This window comes from Centrocercus urophasianus, unplaced genomic scaffold (assembly GCF_019232065.1).
Source record: "Centrocercus urophasianus isolate 14NV4802_14NV808 unplaced genomic scaffold, USGS_Curo_1.0 seq_13, whole genome shotgun sequence".
Lineage (NCBI taxonomy): Eukaryota > Metazoa > Chordata > Aves > Galliformes > Phasianidae > Centrocercus > Centrocercus urophasianus.
The window spans coordinates 9,886,990-9,902,051 of record NW_024884475.1 but is presented as its reverse complement, the minus strand read 5'-3'; the positions used below and the strand labels follow the sequence as shown (position 1 = coordinate 9,902,051).

Below are 15,062 nucleotides of genomic sequence, written 5' to 3'. Positions count from 1 at the left end.
ATGGGCCTCAGCTACTCCTGTGCTACTGGCATGGCAGTTATCCACTCATCAAGGGCAAATCTTGACAAAAAGCTGCCTGCTCAGAGAGCCTTAATAGATTGCATTGATCCAGCTAGAGACAAAGCATTCTCCAGAGACTTGGTCTCTGAGAGCAGCCTGCTTAGCTAGATCCCAGAAGGGAAACCAACAGGAATCACGGAATAACTAGGGGATGAACACCCCATTTCTAGTGGCACCATGGTTTCCAAATTATTTGAACATCAAGCATTTACTATACTAATATAGCCACTGTGAGGCAGAATAGTTGTTCCTTATAATAATTTCATATAGTAAATATTCCTGAAACACAGTTTTTTCAATACTGATTGCCCTCATTGATTGCTCAACAAGGTCTGCCACAGAAAAATTCAACACTTTCTTATTTATTATATAACCTTGTGGTACATGTGTTTTTGTTTCAAAATGATTCAGTTGTTACACATTTTTAAATGTTAAGAGTTAACACATTATTTTCTATTCTACAACTGCAAGCTTCTAAAAATTTTTCTTATTAAAAAAAATGAAACCAAGGATGAGAAACATTGTGCTGCCTACTCCTCACATTTCCACCTAGAATATGTTAGCCAAACACATCTGTGCCCTGGCATCTTCACCATCTCCTTCAAAAACCTTTAAAGGACTGAAAAGAAAGTGGAATGAGAAGCCTGATGCAGCAGACCAAGGTCAGGAAAAAAATAACCAGCAGTTATTTGAATATGGTGCATATAATTTAGTATTTGTATATATATATTCATATTATACATACATAATATATAGCTTAATCATTCCAGATATGTGAATTTGCTGTCACAACCGAGTCATATTTCTTTTTCTTTTTAATTTTGAAGCCACTACTGTATGCCAAGGACATAGAAGGAAAGTACATACGTGTTCAGATTAAGCACAGAAGGCCGCATCTATCTGCTTGGTACTACCTATAATCTGTAAATCATCATGAGCTCATGAGGAAAACCTTGTCCATGTATCACTTGGCAAAACTGTTTTATTGGCAGCAGTCTGGTGACTGACCCACAAGCACTTCAGTGCTCAGACTGACTGAAATAGCCCAACGTCCTTAACATAACAATCAGATAAACAGAACAGCCAAAAAAATAAAAAGTGTTATCAAGTATTAAATAGTACAGTACCTGCGAGACAGATCCCCTCCCCACAGCAGAGGTATTAGTGACAGACTGAGCAGAAGACAGATTGGATGAGACAGGGTGTTTGTAATGGTTAGAGGAGAGTTTGTCAGTAGATAACCTATTGGTTTTCCTGTCAGCTGGCGGATAGCGCGCAAAGATTTTTGGAGACGGCAAGTTATCGTACAGGCCTGCGTTATCATAAAGCATTTCTTCTCCCATGTTCCTGCTACGAGAAGAAGGAAAGCCATCTTCTGGTTCCCACTGCAATACACACACTTTGGCAGTTAGTAAACAATACATCATGCAGAACCTGAGTGAAATTAAAACATTAGTAAGATTTTTGACCATAGCAAGCCCTCCACATTTAGCAAGCCTATGCTCACTGCTTACTCTTGAAGCTAACTACACAGAAAGGTGGGGGAAGGCACAGAATGGAAAGGAAGCATTGCATTACATGGCTCACAGCCTTTGCATTTTCCATTGCATGAGCAAGCTGATGCTATCCTATTACCCTTTCCGCTCACAGACTGTATCGTCAGTTGTTAGCTCAGCACTGAGGGGGCACAAGGAGAATGTGTTAACAGGGGGACCCTCATGGGCTGCACAGATGAATCTGTGGGATTACATCTGGTACATGAGTTGTTAAAAGCAATAATGCCTAACTGCTAGCACATGCCAAAACGGGCTTTTTCTCCTTTTTCTTTTTTTTTTTTTTTTTTTTTCCCTTCTTCAGGCTATATGTATTTGCAGTGAATACCAGCTGCTGATATGCTAGTATTACATTTTATTTGCTGGAAGATTATCATTCTGAGCTAACTATCTAAAATAATAACTACAGGCCATTTCCTTTTTTTTTTTTTTTTTTCTTCAGAAAAATGAAAAACGGAAAGCTCAACAACAATACTCCAGTGATTCATTCAATTAATCTTAAAAGAAATCATGGGCCTGGTTGCCAAATATCCTTCCTTAATCCATTCTGGCTGTGGCAGTATGCTACTCACACAAAGGCTTGAGCACATCCAAGAACTACACACACAGACTTCTCGCCCCACATGCTGTTGCTTGCAGTTCCTAAAAGGTTTTTTTTTCTACCATCTTTCTGACATTACGAAGAAATGATGGAGGACTTTGCTTGCAGTTCACTTGGAAACAATAATTTTTTCTGATCTCAGCCTTAGAGGGAGCATTTACGAAACAGCCCAAATTAAAGGCTGCCATGAGCTGTATCTGCCCTGTAAATTGTGAGGATCACATATCACTATGGGTAAATTATGCATTAGAACCTATTTCACAGCTGACTGTGATCAGCTCTGTGTATTATGTGGATGGAATCAACCCCTATGACTCTCCTTTGGGATGTGCAATACCTGCTCTCATGGGGAACACATCCCCAGGGACAGAAAAATGTTCTGTATGTTTTTTAACAGACACCAAAATGCACCTGGTGTAACTGAGTACTTAGTTTTGCCAGCTTTGGTGTGATCTGAAAAATATCCCCGTGAGTCAGTTTTATATTCAAGGACTTGGCAGCAAATCATCAACAGGCAACTGCTTTCTAAATGCATGTTGGCTCATGTACAGGTTAATGTAAGCAATATGTCCCACACCCCTAATACTCTATAGGTGTGAGGGAAGTTTGCAGTCCCCAGTATGAAAAATAGGACTTCATTTGGAATCTGCCCAGTGGGCCTTTTTAGATAATATAATTTTCAGATGTCCATGCATTCAACACATGCAAACCATTTGTGCTGTGTAAATTCAATTCTTACCGATCCATTTATGCAGGGAACATCATCGTAATGAAGTGCCATTCCACTCGGACATGCATAGCCATTGGCAGTGCTTCCCCGGTACGGATTTGTGGATATAACTCGCCTGTTCATAAAACTGAATAAAACAAAATAAAAAATAATAAAAAACAGTACTTGAACCCAAGTCTAAATGATGATTCTGTGGTACATTCCCTGTGTCAGATTCTGTAACCTGGAAGCACATATATTCTCATCTTCTGCAGGAATGCTGTGGACAGCTTTCCTTCTTTTGCTACTCATATGTTGCTGCTAGCAGCCAATACTACACCATGTGTTTCCATACTGTACTCTGAGAGCAAGGATAAGACTGTGTGAAAACCAGGATGGCAACAGCTGTAACCAATCGTTGGCACGTTTACATGGGAACCTGCTGATCTATGTTATAAACCAACTTGCCAGTGTCCCATAAACATTCCCTTGCTGTCTGCATGCACGAGAAGCAGGTGTTTCTGAGTGCACACATGGTCAGGGGCAAACAAACTCAGAATCTGGAGGAGCAATAATCAAGCAAAAACTGAATAATCTAGCAAAAAACTGAAAAACAGAAAAAGGTGGAACTCTGATGAAACGTAAGTCAGCCCATCCACGAAAATTTGCTAATTATTCTTCCCATATTCTGGGGATTTTTCATGTCCATGTCAGAACTTTTGGCTGTGTGGACTTTGTACAATGGCAGTGTGCTTCCTAGCTCTCCACCTGGGCAACTGTGCATACAAACATTCTGTTCTCATTACCACTGCATTTCACACAGTGGAGAAGAGCCCTCTAAAAGCTTCAAGAGGGACAAATAATTTTGCTTTTGTTTGCTCTCCTCAGAACCAATACTGTTGCTTCTTTTACAGGAATTCTGAAGAACACATGCATAGTATCACAGACTACAGTGGGATCTGTGTTCAAAGCAAAGATCTAAAAATGCAGAAACTGGAAGATTTAAGCCCAAAGGCTGTAACAACCTCAAAGGTTAGTTTTCTTTCCTAGCAAGCTCTGAAACTAACTGAGGTATAGAGTGAGATTCCAAATAATTCCTATAGATTCAGGTATAAGTGAAAGGGAACACAAAGCTTTCCATCTCAAACAATGGGACTATTCAGGCTCTGCGCTGATATTCATAAAATATGACAAAGCCCTGCTAAAGCTGAGAGGGTCTTCTGTAGTGCTGGCCAGAGCTCAGGAATTCTGTGGTTTTAACATTTGCTTTCTTTTGGCTTTGAAATAACATCTAAACCATTGAAATAGGTATTCTGAGGGAGACGGATGTGATCCAGCAATGGCTCACCTGAGCCTCAGGAGACCCAGGCTTGCAGGAGGAATGAACTTGCTCAGTTGAGTGTGAGCCTTTTAGATCTGCCTCAGCCCCAGTAAAATGCACAGGCAGGGCATAAATGGCATAATCACTAGCCAGAAGCTTTTCTTTTTTAAAAGAAACAAACAATAAAAAGCCTACCATAAATGCCAGGATAAAAATTGTTTTATCTCATACTTCATTAGACGTTATTAAAGGGATGCATTTATCAACTGCTTCTCTTAATGAAGAACATTACTCAATTGTTTCTGGTTAGCCTGAAGGACTACATTCGGAGCTCTTATTGTGTTTCTGCTTATTTAAATAGATTCATTGAAAGCAATGCGTATTATACACATTTGAAAACTGGGATATTCATTAACAAGATCTGATGCACCTGCCATAACTGTTTCCATCAGCAAAGAAAGCTGAAGTTTATCTAAGTATCAGTAAACACTTCATGAACATTATTACACTAAGCCTCATTAAACTAGTTTACAGATGCATCCACATAAGTTAATTGCATTCTGAAACTGCTAAATGGGAAAGCCAATGGAGAAAACTGCTTGGAAACAATTTTCATTCAGCCTTTCCTAGAAGCCTAATGATTCACATACAGAAAATTGATGAGGTAATTAATGAAGAACCAATGATTTGGCAGAGCATCAATCTCAGGAAAAGTCTGAAGTGACTGAATGTTCACCAAACCATAATGACAACCACAGTTAAATTGGAATACGAATATTCATTCTAAAAAGGGTGGCAATAATATTTTAGTATCATTGTCATTTTCCCTCTTTTTCTAGGAATAATTGAACATCAGCACATGGCTACTCTAGTTGCTTTCTGACAAGTTCATACAGACTTTTAGAGACACCCAATGAACTTTAACTAATTTTTAATAGGGGATTTTGCTATTTTGCAAGTTGTTTGACATTCCTTTCTAACATGTGGTCTAGTTGCATGTTTTTTCACTTGGCTCCAATTAATATCACATTTGTTCAGAAAAGGAAAGCCAAGCAGTATTTGGGGGTGAAAGGTTTCCATTCTGTTTCTTTCTTAAATGTGGTTATTGTGAGATGCTGACTGAAGCAAAAACACATGTCAACACAGGATAAACTTTTTGAACCCTATTAACTTCAAAACAAATATTAACATAAGTCTATAAGCACAGTGCATTTTGATTCTATCAAAACTATCTGGTTTTCACAGAACTGGGATTGTGGTAACACGGAGTCACTTTGATTTCCATCTAAAGACATTCAAGATAGATCCTGAATGAAGCTAAGCATTTTCTCTTGCTGTAGCTTTCTTAACACATAGTAAGTGCAAGTGTTTTCTTTAGGAAAACTCTGAAGCTTTTTCTTTATCTTTTTTTGGTGTTATTGATCTTTTATGATAGGCAGATGAAGTGTGATTCTCTAAAGTACTGTCACACAAATTTCACATTTGTTGAATGCCTAGAGAGTCTCATTTGGCTGAGATGAGGGATGACACCTCTCCAAACTGTCTTGTCAGGCCACTTGCCTTCTGACCCCAGCAAACCACAGCGTACATCTGCAGAGGAGATCTACTGCGGCCCAGTCATTCCCTCACTCCTGCTTCTAAACAGTCTCATCAATCCCAGGAAAAATGAGAGTCTCTTCCCACTGGAGACTGCTTTAGTGACAAAGTTAATTTGCACATGTAAATTGCTGTACTTACAAAGTATGCGCTATTTTTCTTAACACAGGATCAGTGATGAAGGACCAATTTGCATTTTAAAAAGAATTTCTGTGCTGCACCCAAGAGTGCTTCCCAATTTCCACCTTCACAATTACAAATTATAAATAAATTGAACCGGCTTGACGTAATTCTTAATTAATCAAAAAAGGACATGAGAAGGAAACACTGAGAAGGTGACTCACAGTTAAATTTGATGCACACTTCTAGTGGTTCTGTTAAGACACAAATATTATATAGTGAATAAGTAAATGATTGCAAACTATGTACCCATGTATTTATTTACTTTTCAGCATAATTGTCTTTTTCCAGGGTTAATTTTAAGGATTCAAGCAAAATATAGTGGTTAATAAAAAGACTCACTTAAAAATGAGTCAAGACATGAGTAAAGTTGGCTGGTGTCTGCATTTAACAGAGCTTTAGCAAGATGCCAACAAGATAATCTTAAACACATCTACCATACTGCAATGCTGAGACACTTCAGGACTTCAAGATCTGGCAAAGAGGCTGAGGGGATTTGATAAGCTCTCTTGGCATCAGACTTAATGTGCAGATATAAATTCTCATAGTACTGAAAACAACCGGGTAGCCAAATGCCTCTCACCAGAAGGTCTGTTTTGCAGCCTGGATGACACTTGCTGTCATTTCCACATCGATGTAGTCATAGTGCAGAGCTCCGGGGTCTGTCGAAGATCCCGTTTCTGCAAGCAACATCCCTATCCATCTGCCCATGTCTTCAGAGGAAGATGCCTGTAAGGAGAATGCAAAACCCTACGTCAAGTCTTTGGTCCACCACCAAAGTGAGGTAGTCACAGCAGTGTTTCAAAATACAGCATTCTTCCTGGCTGACCATATTATACAAGAGGCTCTGGTTTCTTCCTGCTGAAGTCAGAAATTCCAGGATTTCTCATTAAATCTGTTTTGATAGAAGGACTGCATTTTAAGTAAGCCGTGTGCTCATCAGCTATGATGTAATACAAAGTGGGCCATCTCCGCAAAAGAAATAAAAATTATCATTTAAGACTAGTGGATTTAGATTCAAGTCATGTTTATTTTAGACTTCAGAAAATTGAATGCTGGAACTGAATTATTTTCCTAGACAGATTTTAGTACGGATAAATCCTGAGAATTAAACATTATTGCCAAGTAGAAATGAGTGGAAAAGAAACCTGAACTAGTAGAAGAAACTTCATTTGTGTTTTTTGAAAGATTCAATTTGCATATGTCTACCTGACGGTGTTTATTTTTTAAGTGGCAGAAGTACAAATACTTTAAAACTCATTTTTAAAAATTCAAATCTGAACAGTATCAAAATAAATAAGTGAAAACAAGGAAGGAAAAAAGAAAAGTGTGTGATTTCTAAATTTCTCACTACTTAAATATTTTATGGTCTTTCTCAGATTCTTGACATGCTTTCTTTCAAACTCTGAACTGCTCACATGCAATAGGACTTTCAAGGATAGGGGATTACCATGACCTCCACTATACCTGGCTTTAAGTGGCTTTCCTCTTTCAAAATATAACAGACAAATATCTCCTGCCAAATCCTGAACCACTTTTCAAAATCCAATTTTAACAAGATCTGAAAACAAGATCTGAAAACAAGATCTGACATAATTTTTTGAAGTTTCATTTTGACTTTTCAGTTATAACTTGCTCCTGAATTTGTTGCAGAGAGGCACAGTCACCAAAGGCAATTTTCTAGATCAGAAGGGTTTTCCACACCAGTTTGCCAGTTATCTTCAGTCAAATTCTGCTCCATGAAATGAGATCCCATCAGAGCCTGGATCCTTCCACAGGTTAGACTGGCATCTGTCCAGGCTGCAAGGACCACAGCTCTGTGCTTTTCTCTCTTCCCACACCTACAGGCACACAGTTACTGTGCAGCTAACATAGGGGTGTAAAAAGAGACTCAGTAGGTTACTGGCACAATGTCTTTCTTAATGAAAGACACGAATTCAGACTGAGCTAAAGTGGCTAACATATACAGCAAAAAAATGAGAGCTAAGAACTCTAGAGTTCCCATCAACAGTGATTCATTATTTAACTAGAACTAAGTTATTTACCCAAAAGGACCATATCTCTGATAAAGAAGCATGCCTAGAAAGGAGAACAGACAATTTAGCACCAGGTCAAAGGAAGGTCAATGCAGGGAAAAGCTTCTTACAGACATTTCTGAAGTGCGTTATGTGACTTGTTCCTAAATCTTATTTTTTCTTTTGCCTACAACTCCTATCTTCCTTTCTCCTTCCAGTATTTATTACCCATCTCTACAATAACATTAGTCCACAGATTTTTGGAAATGTCACGTTGTTTGACAGTGCTTCCCTAATTTAGTTTGTGGTTGTCTCTACAAGTCAGAGCCATCAGATCCACAGCACCTCAAGCACAGCAACCTCCTGCCCATTTCGAAGCAGCCGGAAGGTCAGGGGATGCTTTGAATCCAGTCCTGGGATGACTTCACATCCACGGAGAGGGATAGAAACAATATGTGTCTTCAGATCTGTCCTGTCCTTGTGGAAAATGAGTTTATTGTCTTTCACTCGGCACCAGCGCTCACGCCAACGGTTATTTGAGAGCACATTGAGATATCCTGCAATGAAATGAAACGTGAGATCCTTTACTTTTAAGTTTTTTTGAAAAACAAAAGAAAAAGGTCCACTTATTTTCAAAATAATGTTATCACTTAAACAAATTATTTCTCTTGTAATAGGAAGACCAGATGGATTTTAAGAAGACCAGAAAATGATTCTGCCCCACTTCTTCAATGCAAAATTTCACTGTGCCAGTAACTTAGCAAAAAATCATGTAAAGATGTGATCCTGCTCACCTGAAAGTGGCTTTTTGTATTAGTCACTGCAATGGCTGGATAAGCTGGAGCTTACCAATGACCATGACTTCAGTTAAATGGGAGATGAAGGGTGTTAACAAGCTAAATACACAGCTGATGTGCTCATACAGATCTTCACAGAAGACCCACCTGCTCAGTTTATAATTGCTGTATAACCATGACTGCCCAAATCTTCTGGGAAAATCACAGCTCCTGTTATGTAATTAAGTGATGACTTAACGTTCACAGTATCCTACAAACCTTCTAAGATTCCTCCACTCAATGTCTGCTTTGCCAATAGGAACAGATTAGCACTGTTAGGTTTACACACTGATGCTACCTTTTCTGATTTCATTTAGAAAGAAGAATGCAACACACTTAGATAAGAATTTAATGGGTCAATATTCACATTGACAGAAATAAACTAATACTCACTTAAAACTAGAGAGTTTAATGAATATGAAGTTAGCTAGTTTAGCATATCTTTAAGACGTGTTTGTTTTTTTCCTTCTTTTTCCCCAACAATATATCACAAAATCACAGAACAAAATCACCGTATCACAAAGGTTTGAAAAGATTTATAAGATCACCTAGTCCAACTATCCACCTGCCACCAATGTTGCCCACTAAATCATGTCCTTACAACAAATCAAAATTCCATGAATATATACCATTTTAAACAAACCCTGCTTTCCTTGTCATTCTGAATGCCAGATGTAGGCACTATCTAGGCATATAAAGCCATTAAATAGCAGTTATTTCTTCTCATTCCCATAGCAATAATCATTCCAGACATCAAAATCAAGACAATGAATGTCCAATTTTTTCTGTCCTGGTTCATATGTAAACTGAAAAAAAATATCAACCATGTTTTACTTTTGCTTCCTCACTACAGGTACATCAATTCAGTATGCTGCTGTTTCCAAACACTCCATAGAAATGATACTTTGCACAGACCAGGATCTATGTAAAAATTTTTTCCTCTATCTCAGGTCTGATTTTCATTTAAGCACTTAATCATGTTGGATAGCTATCTCTTTGGTTTTCATTAGAACTATGACTTATCATTATTTTTTCTGGACTTCCTTTCCAATATCACAATTCCAATGTCAAAGCTTGATCCAACAGGATATAGCAGATCAGAATTGCGCAGAACTTGGAAGATGCTGTAAAAAAGGAGGATGTACTCAGTTCTGTGATTTTGGCTCCTTGTGATGATCATCCTCTCCAACTCTCCTCCCTCCTCCTCTAACAAAAAAACCTGTATAGCTGTGTATTATAATAGAATCACTAGAAATGGAAAACCCTTCATGTGCAAGCCAGCTGGCTAGTTTTGAAGAGTCTTTTTTTCAGACATTACTTTTCCCCATCCTCTGTTCCTTACGCAGCTCTCAGAAAAGTTCTTCTAACTCTTCATATTTTGCTTAAATAAGCAGTTCTCCGTATTCTTCCTCCACAACAGTCTTACTTAAATCTTCAAGATTTAATGTGACCAAAATGCCTTGAATGTTGTTCCAGCTGGGGCATTAGCACTTCAACTTAGTTCATGTGGCCAAAGACCAGTGATGCTGAGAGAAGAGCCTTGCTATGACTCTAAGTGCAGGTGGGTTTCTGTTTCTGTTTCCACTCTAGCTGGGTGTCCCCTGCAGTGTGATTGGGCTCTTCCTTTGTTCATGTAAGGCAGAACATTCTAAAGTGTAAAAGTCTTCAACTACAGAGCAACCTCCCAGAGGGCTCTGCACTCAGACAAATTTCTGGTGGTGAGAAACTCTGCAAAGACTTTCTGCCATGACTAAAGCCTAGACACTTAAATTTTTCTATAAAATTCGCAAGTGGTGTAGCCAAATGCAGACAATAGTAATGGCTATACTCATGCCCATATCTGAAATAATGGTAGAAGCACTTGGAATTAGATTGTACAGCTGTGGTTAACATCTCACATAATATGGAATAATCAACAGACTATGAGACCCAGGAAGTTAGAAGTTTTATGAAAGCCAGATGGTTTGGACAATGCATCTGGCTGGACACAGCTTTTCCCAGCTGTTCCTTTACTTGACAAATCATATCTTTACTTAGTTGATATACAGACATATGCACACACTTATTTAATCAAAGATTTCTTATGGGAATTATTCCCAAAGTGGCCTTGAGAGCCATCTGCAATCTATGAAGTTCTCACTGGTGGTCCATGAATCTTCTTTCACACTGGGCAAGTATCTACTATACTTCATGCAGGAAGGATTTCTGCCAGCTGCTGCCTAATCACAGATTTCTAGGTTTCCCAAGATTTCCTAATCAATTAAAGGGGAAAAGTCCAAGCCAAATTCAAAACTGTGCAAGTGCTTCACAGTTCTCGTGGTAGGGCTTTTTGGAGTTTTTGTTATTTTTTTTTAAAGATTGGAAGAAGGATGGGAACAAATCTGTTCACATAAGTAGCTATTGCTTAATACTGGAGCACCAAAAGGCAAAGAGGAGAATGTGAGCGCATTGCATTGTTCAAAAATACAGAGCTGTGAGGACACTGGCTAAATGCATTACAAAAGTCCTAAATAGCAGGCAAATATTAACAGCTCAGATGCAAAACTGAGCTATTTGCATTTTCTATATGTCTTTTCTTATGTACTTTCATGGTGTTGTCAAGCACTACAGCTGTCATTAACACTGATCAACACTAGCAATTAAAATAGCTTTCTAGAAATTTGCCCAATAGGCAGCATTTTAGGAACCAACAATTAAAGTCAAATAACTTCATCTGAGACCATGTGGCTGCTGTCATCATTGCCATTGCATATAAACTCATCAAAAATACTTGATTGCTTACCAGGAAGCTTTTTCTACAATGAAGTGTAAATTTATTTTATAATCCAACCTATTTTATACCTATTGGTTTGAAAACAGCTCATTTCCTTCAAAGCCTGTGCTACTCTTTTATTTAAAAAGTCAAACTATTCTAGACTCTTTGATAAGCTCTTGATTACTCTAGTCTTCCAACCTGAGTGCACCCTTCTGATGCAGCGGTAAAAATTACAGCAGTAAAAGCAAATTCATGGGACTTTCTAGGCTAGAATGTTAAAAATTTTTAGTCACAAGCTGCCTTAAAGACCCAAGAAGAAAAACAACTGACCACATGTTGGAACATCTTCTTCAGCTGATGAGGTCTGTTCATCTGTTGATGGCTTTTTCTTTCCTAAACCAATGATCTTCGTTATCTTTTTCCCTGTTACTTTAGTCACAGTGCCCTTGGCTTCTGTTTTTGAACTTTTTTTCCTCTTCACTATTAAAAAAGCAAAAGTTTGCATTTTAGTGTGTTTAAATTATGTAGTCAACAAAGAAAATCTGAATAAAAAAAGTAGCTTTGGCAAACAATGTAAAGTAAACATTTGTTCAGTTGCAGTCTGCCATGAGATAAACATTATATGTCCTCCTGAATACGATGCCCATAAATCACCTTTTTACTATAAAAATCATGGCATTCGGAAGGGTAAGAAAAACAAAAATCAAACTTTTAATTTAATTTCATCTAATCCAGCTTGAAGTCTCTTTCCAAAGCAGTCACTGTGTAAATTTATCAATATGAACAAACTATTCTGCACCTATACATGAGAATAAAAATTCAGCCAGATGATCAGACACCATTCTAAACACTTATCTAATAAAAGGCAACAAATAATTAACAAAGACATAATATGCTTGCCCAGCAAAAATGGCTCTGTTGTTAAGGAATCTAATCAAAATAGGCCTTTCAGAAAGACAAGACTTATAAATTAGCGATTAACAAGTAAATTAGTGCGATCAGTATAAGCACTCAATGATTAAAAGCTGGCACTTTTTATGATCGTGATTGCTGATCACAAAAAATACAAAGCTTGCTATAAGGAGAGATCTTGCTAACCTCCAGTTTGTGCACTGAGCCATGAAAGTAACAGGGCAAAGACTGTGGATATCACTTTTAAAACTGCGTATCTGACTAAAATTCTAACTAGCAGAAAAATAAGAAAAAAATGTTCTAAAACAAAATTAAAAAAAAAAGGAAAAGGCAATTTATTTGCAAAATACAACCAAAATAATGAAAGAATCTTTGTTTCAGAAATGACATTCAGTGGATTTGGATTCCACCAACAGAGCAAAAGTCAATCTGTTAACTGACAGGGTAGCAAATCTACCCATGTAATTACCCTGATTTATGATTCAGAAGGAAATTACATGTAGGATAGTTACTGATGGAGCTGCTTTAAGTTTACCCCTCGCATCCTTAGTTCCATTTCCTACTTCCCCAAACAGAAAGTTTAATGGTTATGGGCTTGTGTAAACAAGGAGAAAAAGAACAAAATGTTCACATGAAAAATTATCTGAAATGATCTGAAATGGGAAGAGGAATACATGGAAAACAGAGTAGCAGTTTGAGACTCACAAGGGCATAATTTATCATGTTTAGCTTAATTGCTAGCAAACATGGAAAATGATTTAGTAATTGTATCTGTGGCCAAGATCGTATAAATCTTACACCTGCTAAATGCAGCGCTGAGGGCAAAAAAGTGGGTTTTGGGTGTGGATGTTTTTTTTTCCAGTAAACACCAATGCAGATGTTCTGGCTACCTTGCAGCACATGCCCCATCAGAATGCTTCCTGCAGGGCACCTGAGCCACTGGTCACTCTGGGATGTCTTGGACAACACCTGGATGAACTCTGTGTATGACAGAGCTGATCACTGGGCTGCAGAGATTAAAACCTGAGCAGTGGGCTTTCTGAAAGCTTAGCAGTTATGCTGTGAAACATAAGCATGTACTGCAGCTTCTGGAAACCACAATAACTGACACTGTTCCATTCTACTGGGTATGTCAGAGATCTGGATGGTGAGGAAACGCTGGAAAAATGACACAGGAAGAAGACAGTGGGAATGAACGAAAAGGCGAGACAGGGCTGGCAGCTGGCACCAAAGCCAGTATCGACACACGGTGTTTCCTGCAGCTCACATTACACTTCAGCTTCACAGCTGCAGAAAAACGTCAATTTTGTGCCATCTAGATGATACCACTGCTACACAGCCTGTTAAGGAAATCACATAATTTCCTTTCTTTTGGGGAGAAAACAAAGGGCGTGGAGGTAAGAGCACAGACGTTGAGTTTTTTAGATACAACTCAGGGAAAATGCCATCAGCTTGAGTTGTGCATCTGACAACACAGATTACAAGATATGCATGGCTCCAAAGCAGCACACTTAAAATTACATGAATATATACACACAAACCCACTGATATAACATGATTATGTACATTGCAGTATATTAATATATACAATCATACATAATACTTATTTTTTTGTGTGCAGACACATACACGTATAAACTGAGATATATATTCATATATACATATTATCCTTCCAATATGCAGAGATGTAGGGATTTTTTTACTTGAAGTCTATACATCCACTGCTTATATTCCTGCTGTACAGTTAGAGTTACCATAAGCAACTGTTAGTTGCCTATAGTGGTCGCTCTTGTCCTTAAAAAACTGTACCTCTGAATAGACAAAAAGTCAAATCAAAATTTCTATATTCTGTCTCTTTATACTAATACTGATTTTTCCCACTGAGTAAAAATTCAAAAGCATTACTGACTATTAAAAAAAAAAAAAGAAGGTAGATCTATTTTACTTCCTCTCTCTTCATATTTGCACGTATTCTTTGCAGTAAGCATCTCTGCATTTGAGACATACCTTGTTCTTTTCCATTGCACACTGTGGTGATGCCATTTTCCACAGCACCCTCCCCATCTGAACTTGGTCTCTCAGATGACAACTTCTGCAGGAACAAAGATATCAGCTGCCCTGCCACATCACATTCTCACCTTCATCACATTAAGTCTCATCAGTCAATTTAAATTAAGCTTGCTATGAATAAAGCACTTTTCAAGTATGGATCCACTTCGAAGGTAAACAGAAGGTAGTAGAATATTCAGGTTTAAATAACTTTTTATAGTTCCACATAGAATAGCACAGAAATCACAAGTCTACATCAAAAGACTTTCCTTCTAAGTGAAAAAATCATTGCACATTATGTTCTAAATGCATTACAAGATTGCACAGTGTCTCTGTGTATTAACCTGCTAAGCAATGAATAATCTACTAAACAATGAATGTAGATAAGACAAACTTTAAAATGATTTTTTTTTTTAAGAATTTCTTCACACATGCATTTACAATACCAACCTGTCCAGAACACCACTGTCAGAAC

General features: G+C 37.9%; 1 protein-coding gene across 3 annotated transcripts in view; it reads right to left on the bottom strand.

Moving 5' to 3' along the window:
* The window catches only part of AFAP1 (actin filament associated protein 1), a 106,693-nt gene that overhangs the window by 11,917 nt on the left and 79,714 nt on the right, over positions 1 to 15,062 (bottom strand). For 2 of the 3 annotated variants that reach the window (XM_042812834.1, XM_042812833.1), the window contains exons 8-12: positions 14,546 to 14,630; positions 11,957 to 12,106; positions 8,381 to 8,592; positions 6,604 to 6,749; positions 2,954 to 3,071 (exon numbers count right to left, since the gene is read on the bottom strand). In XM_042812834.1, coding sequence (XP_042668768.1) covers positions 2,954 to 3,071; positions 6,604 to 6,749; positions 8,381 to 8,592; positions 11,957 to 12,106; positions 14,546 to 14,630 — 711 coding nt within the window. Of the gene's footprint in view, positions 1 to 1,187; positions 1,446 to 2,953; positions 3,072 to 6,603; positions 6,750 to 8,380; positions 8,593 to 11,956; positions 12,107 to 14,545; positions 14,631 to 15,062 lie in introns of all 3 variants that reach the window. The other variant, XM_042812836.1, reaches the window with a different exon arrangement.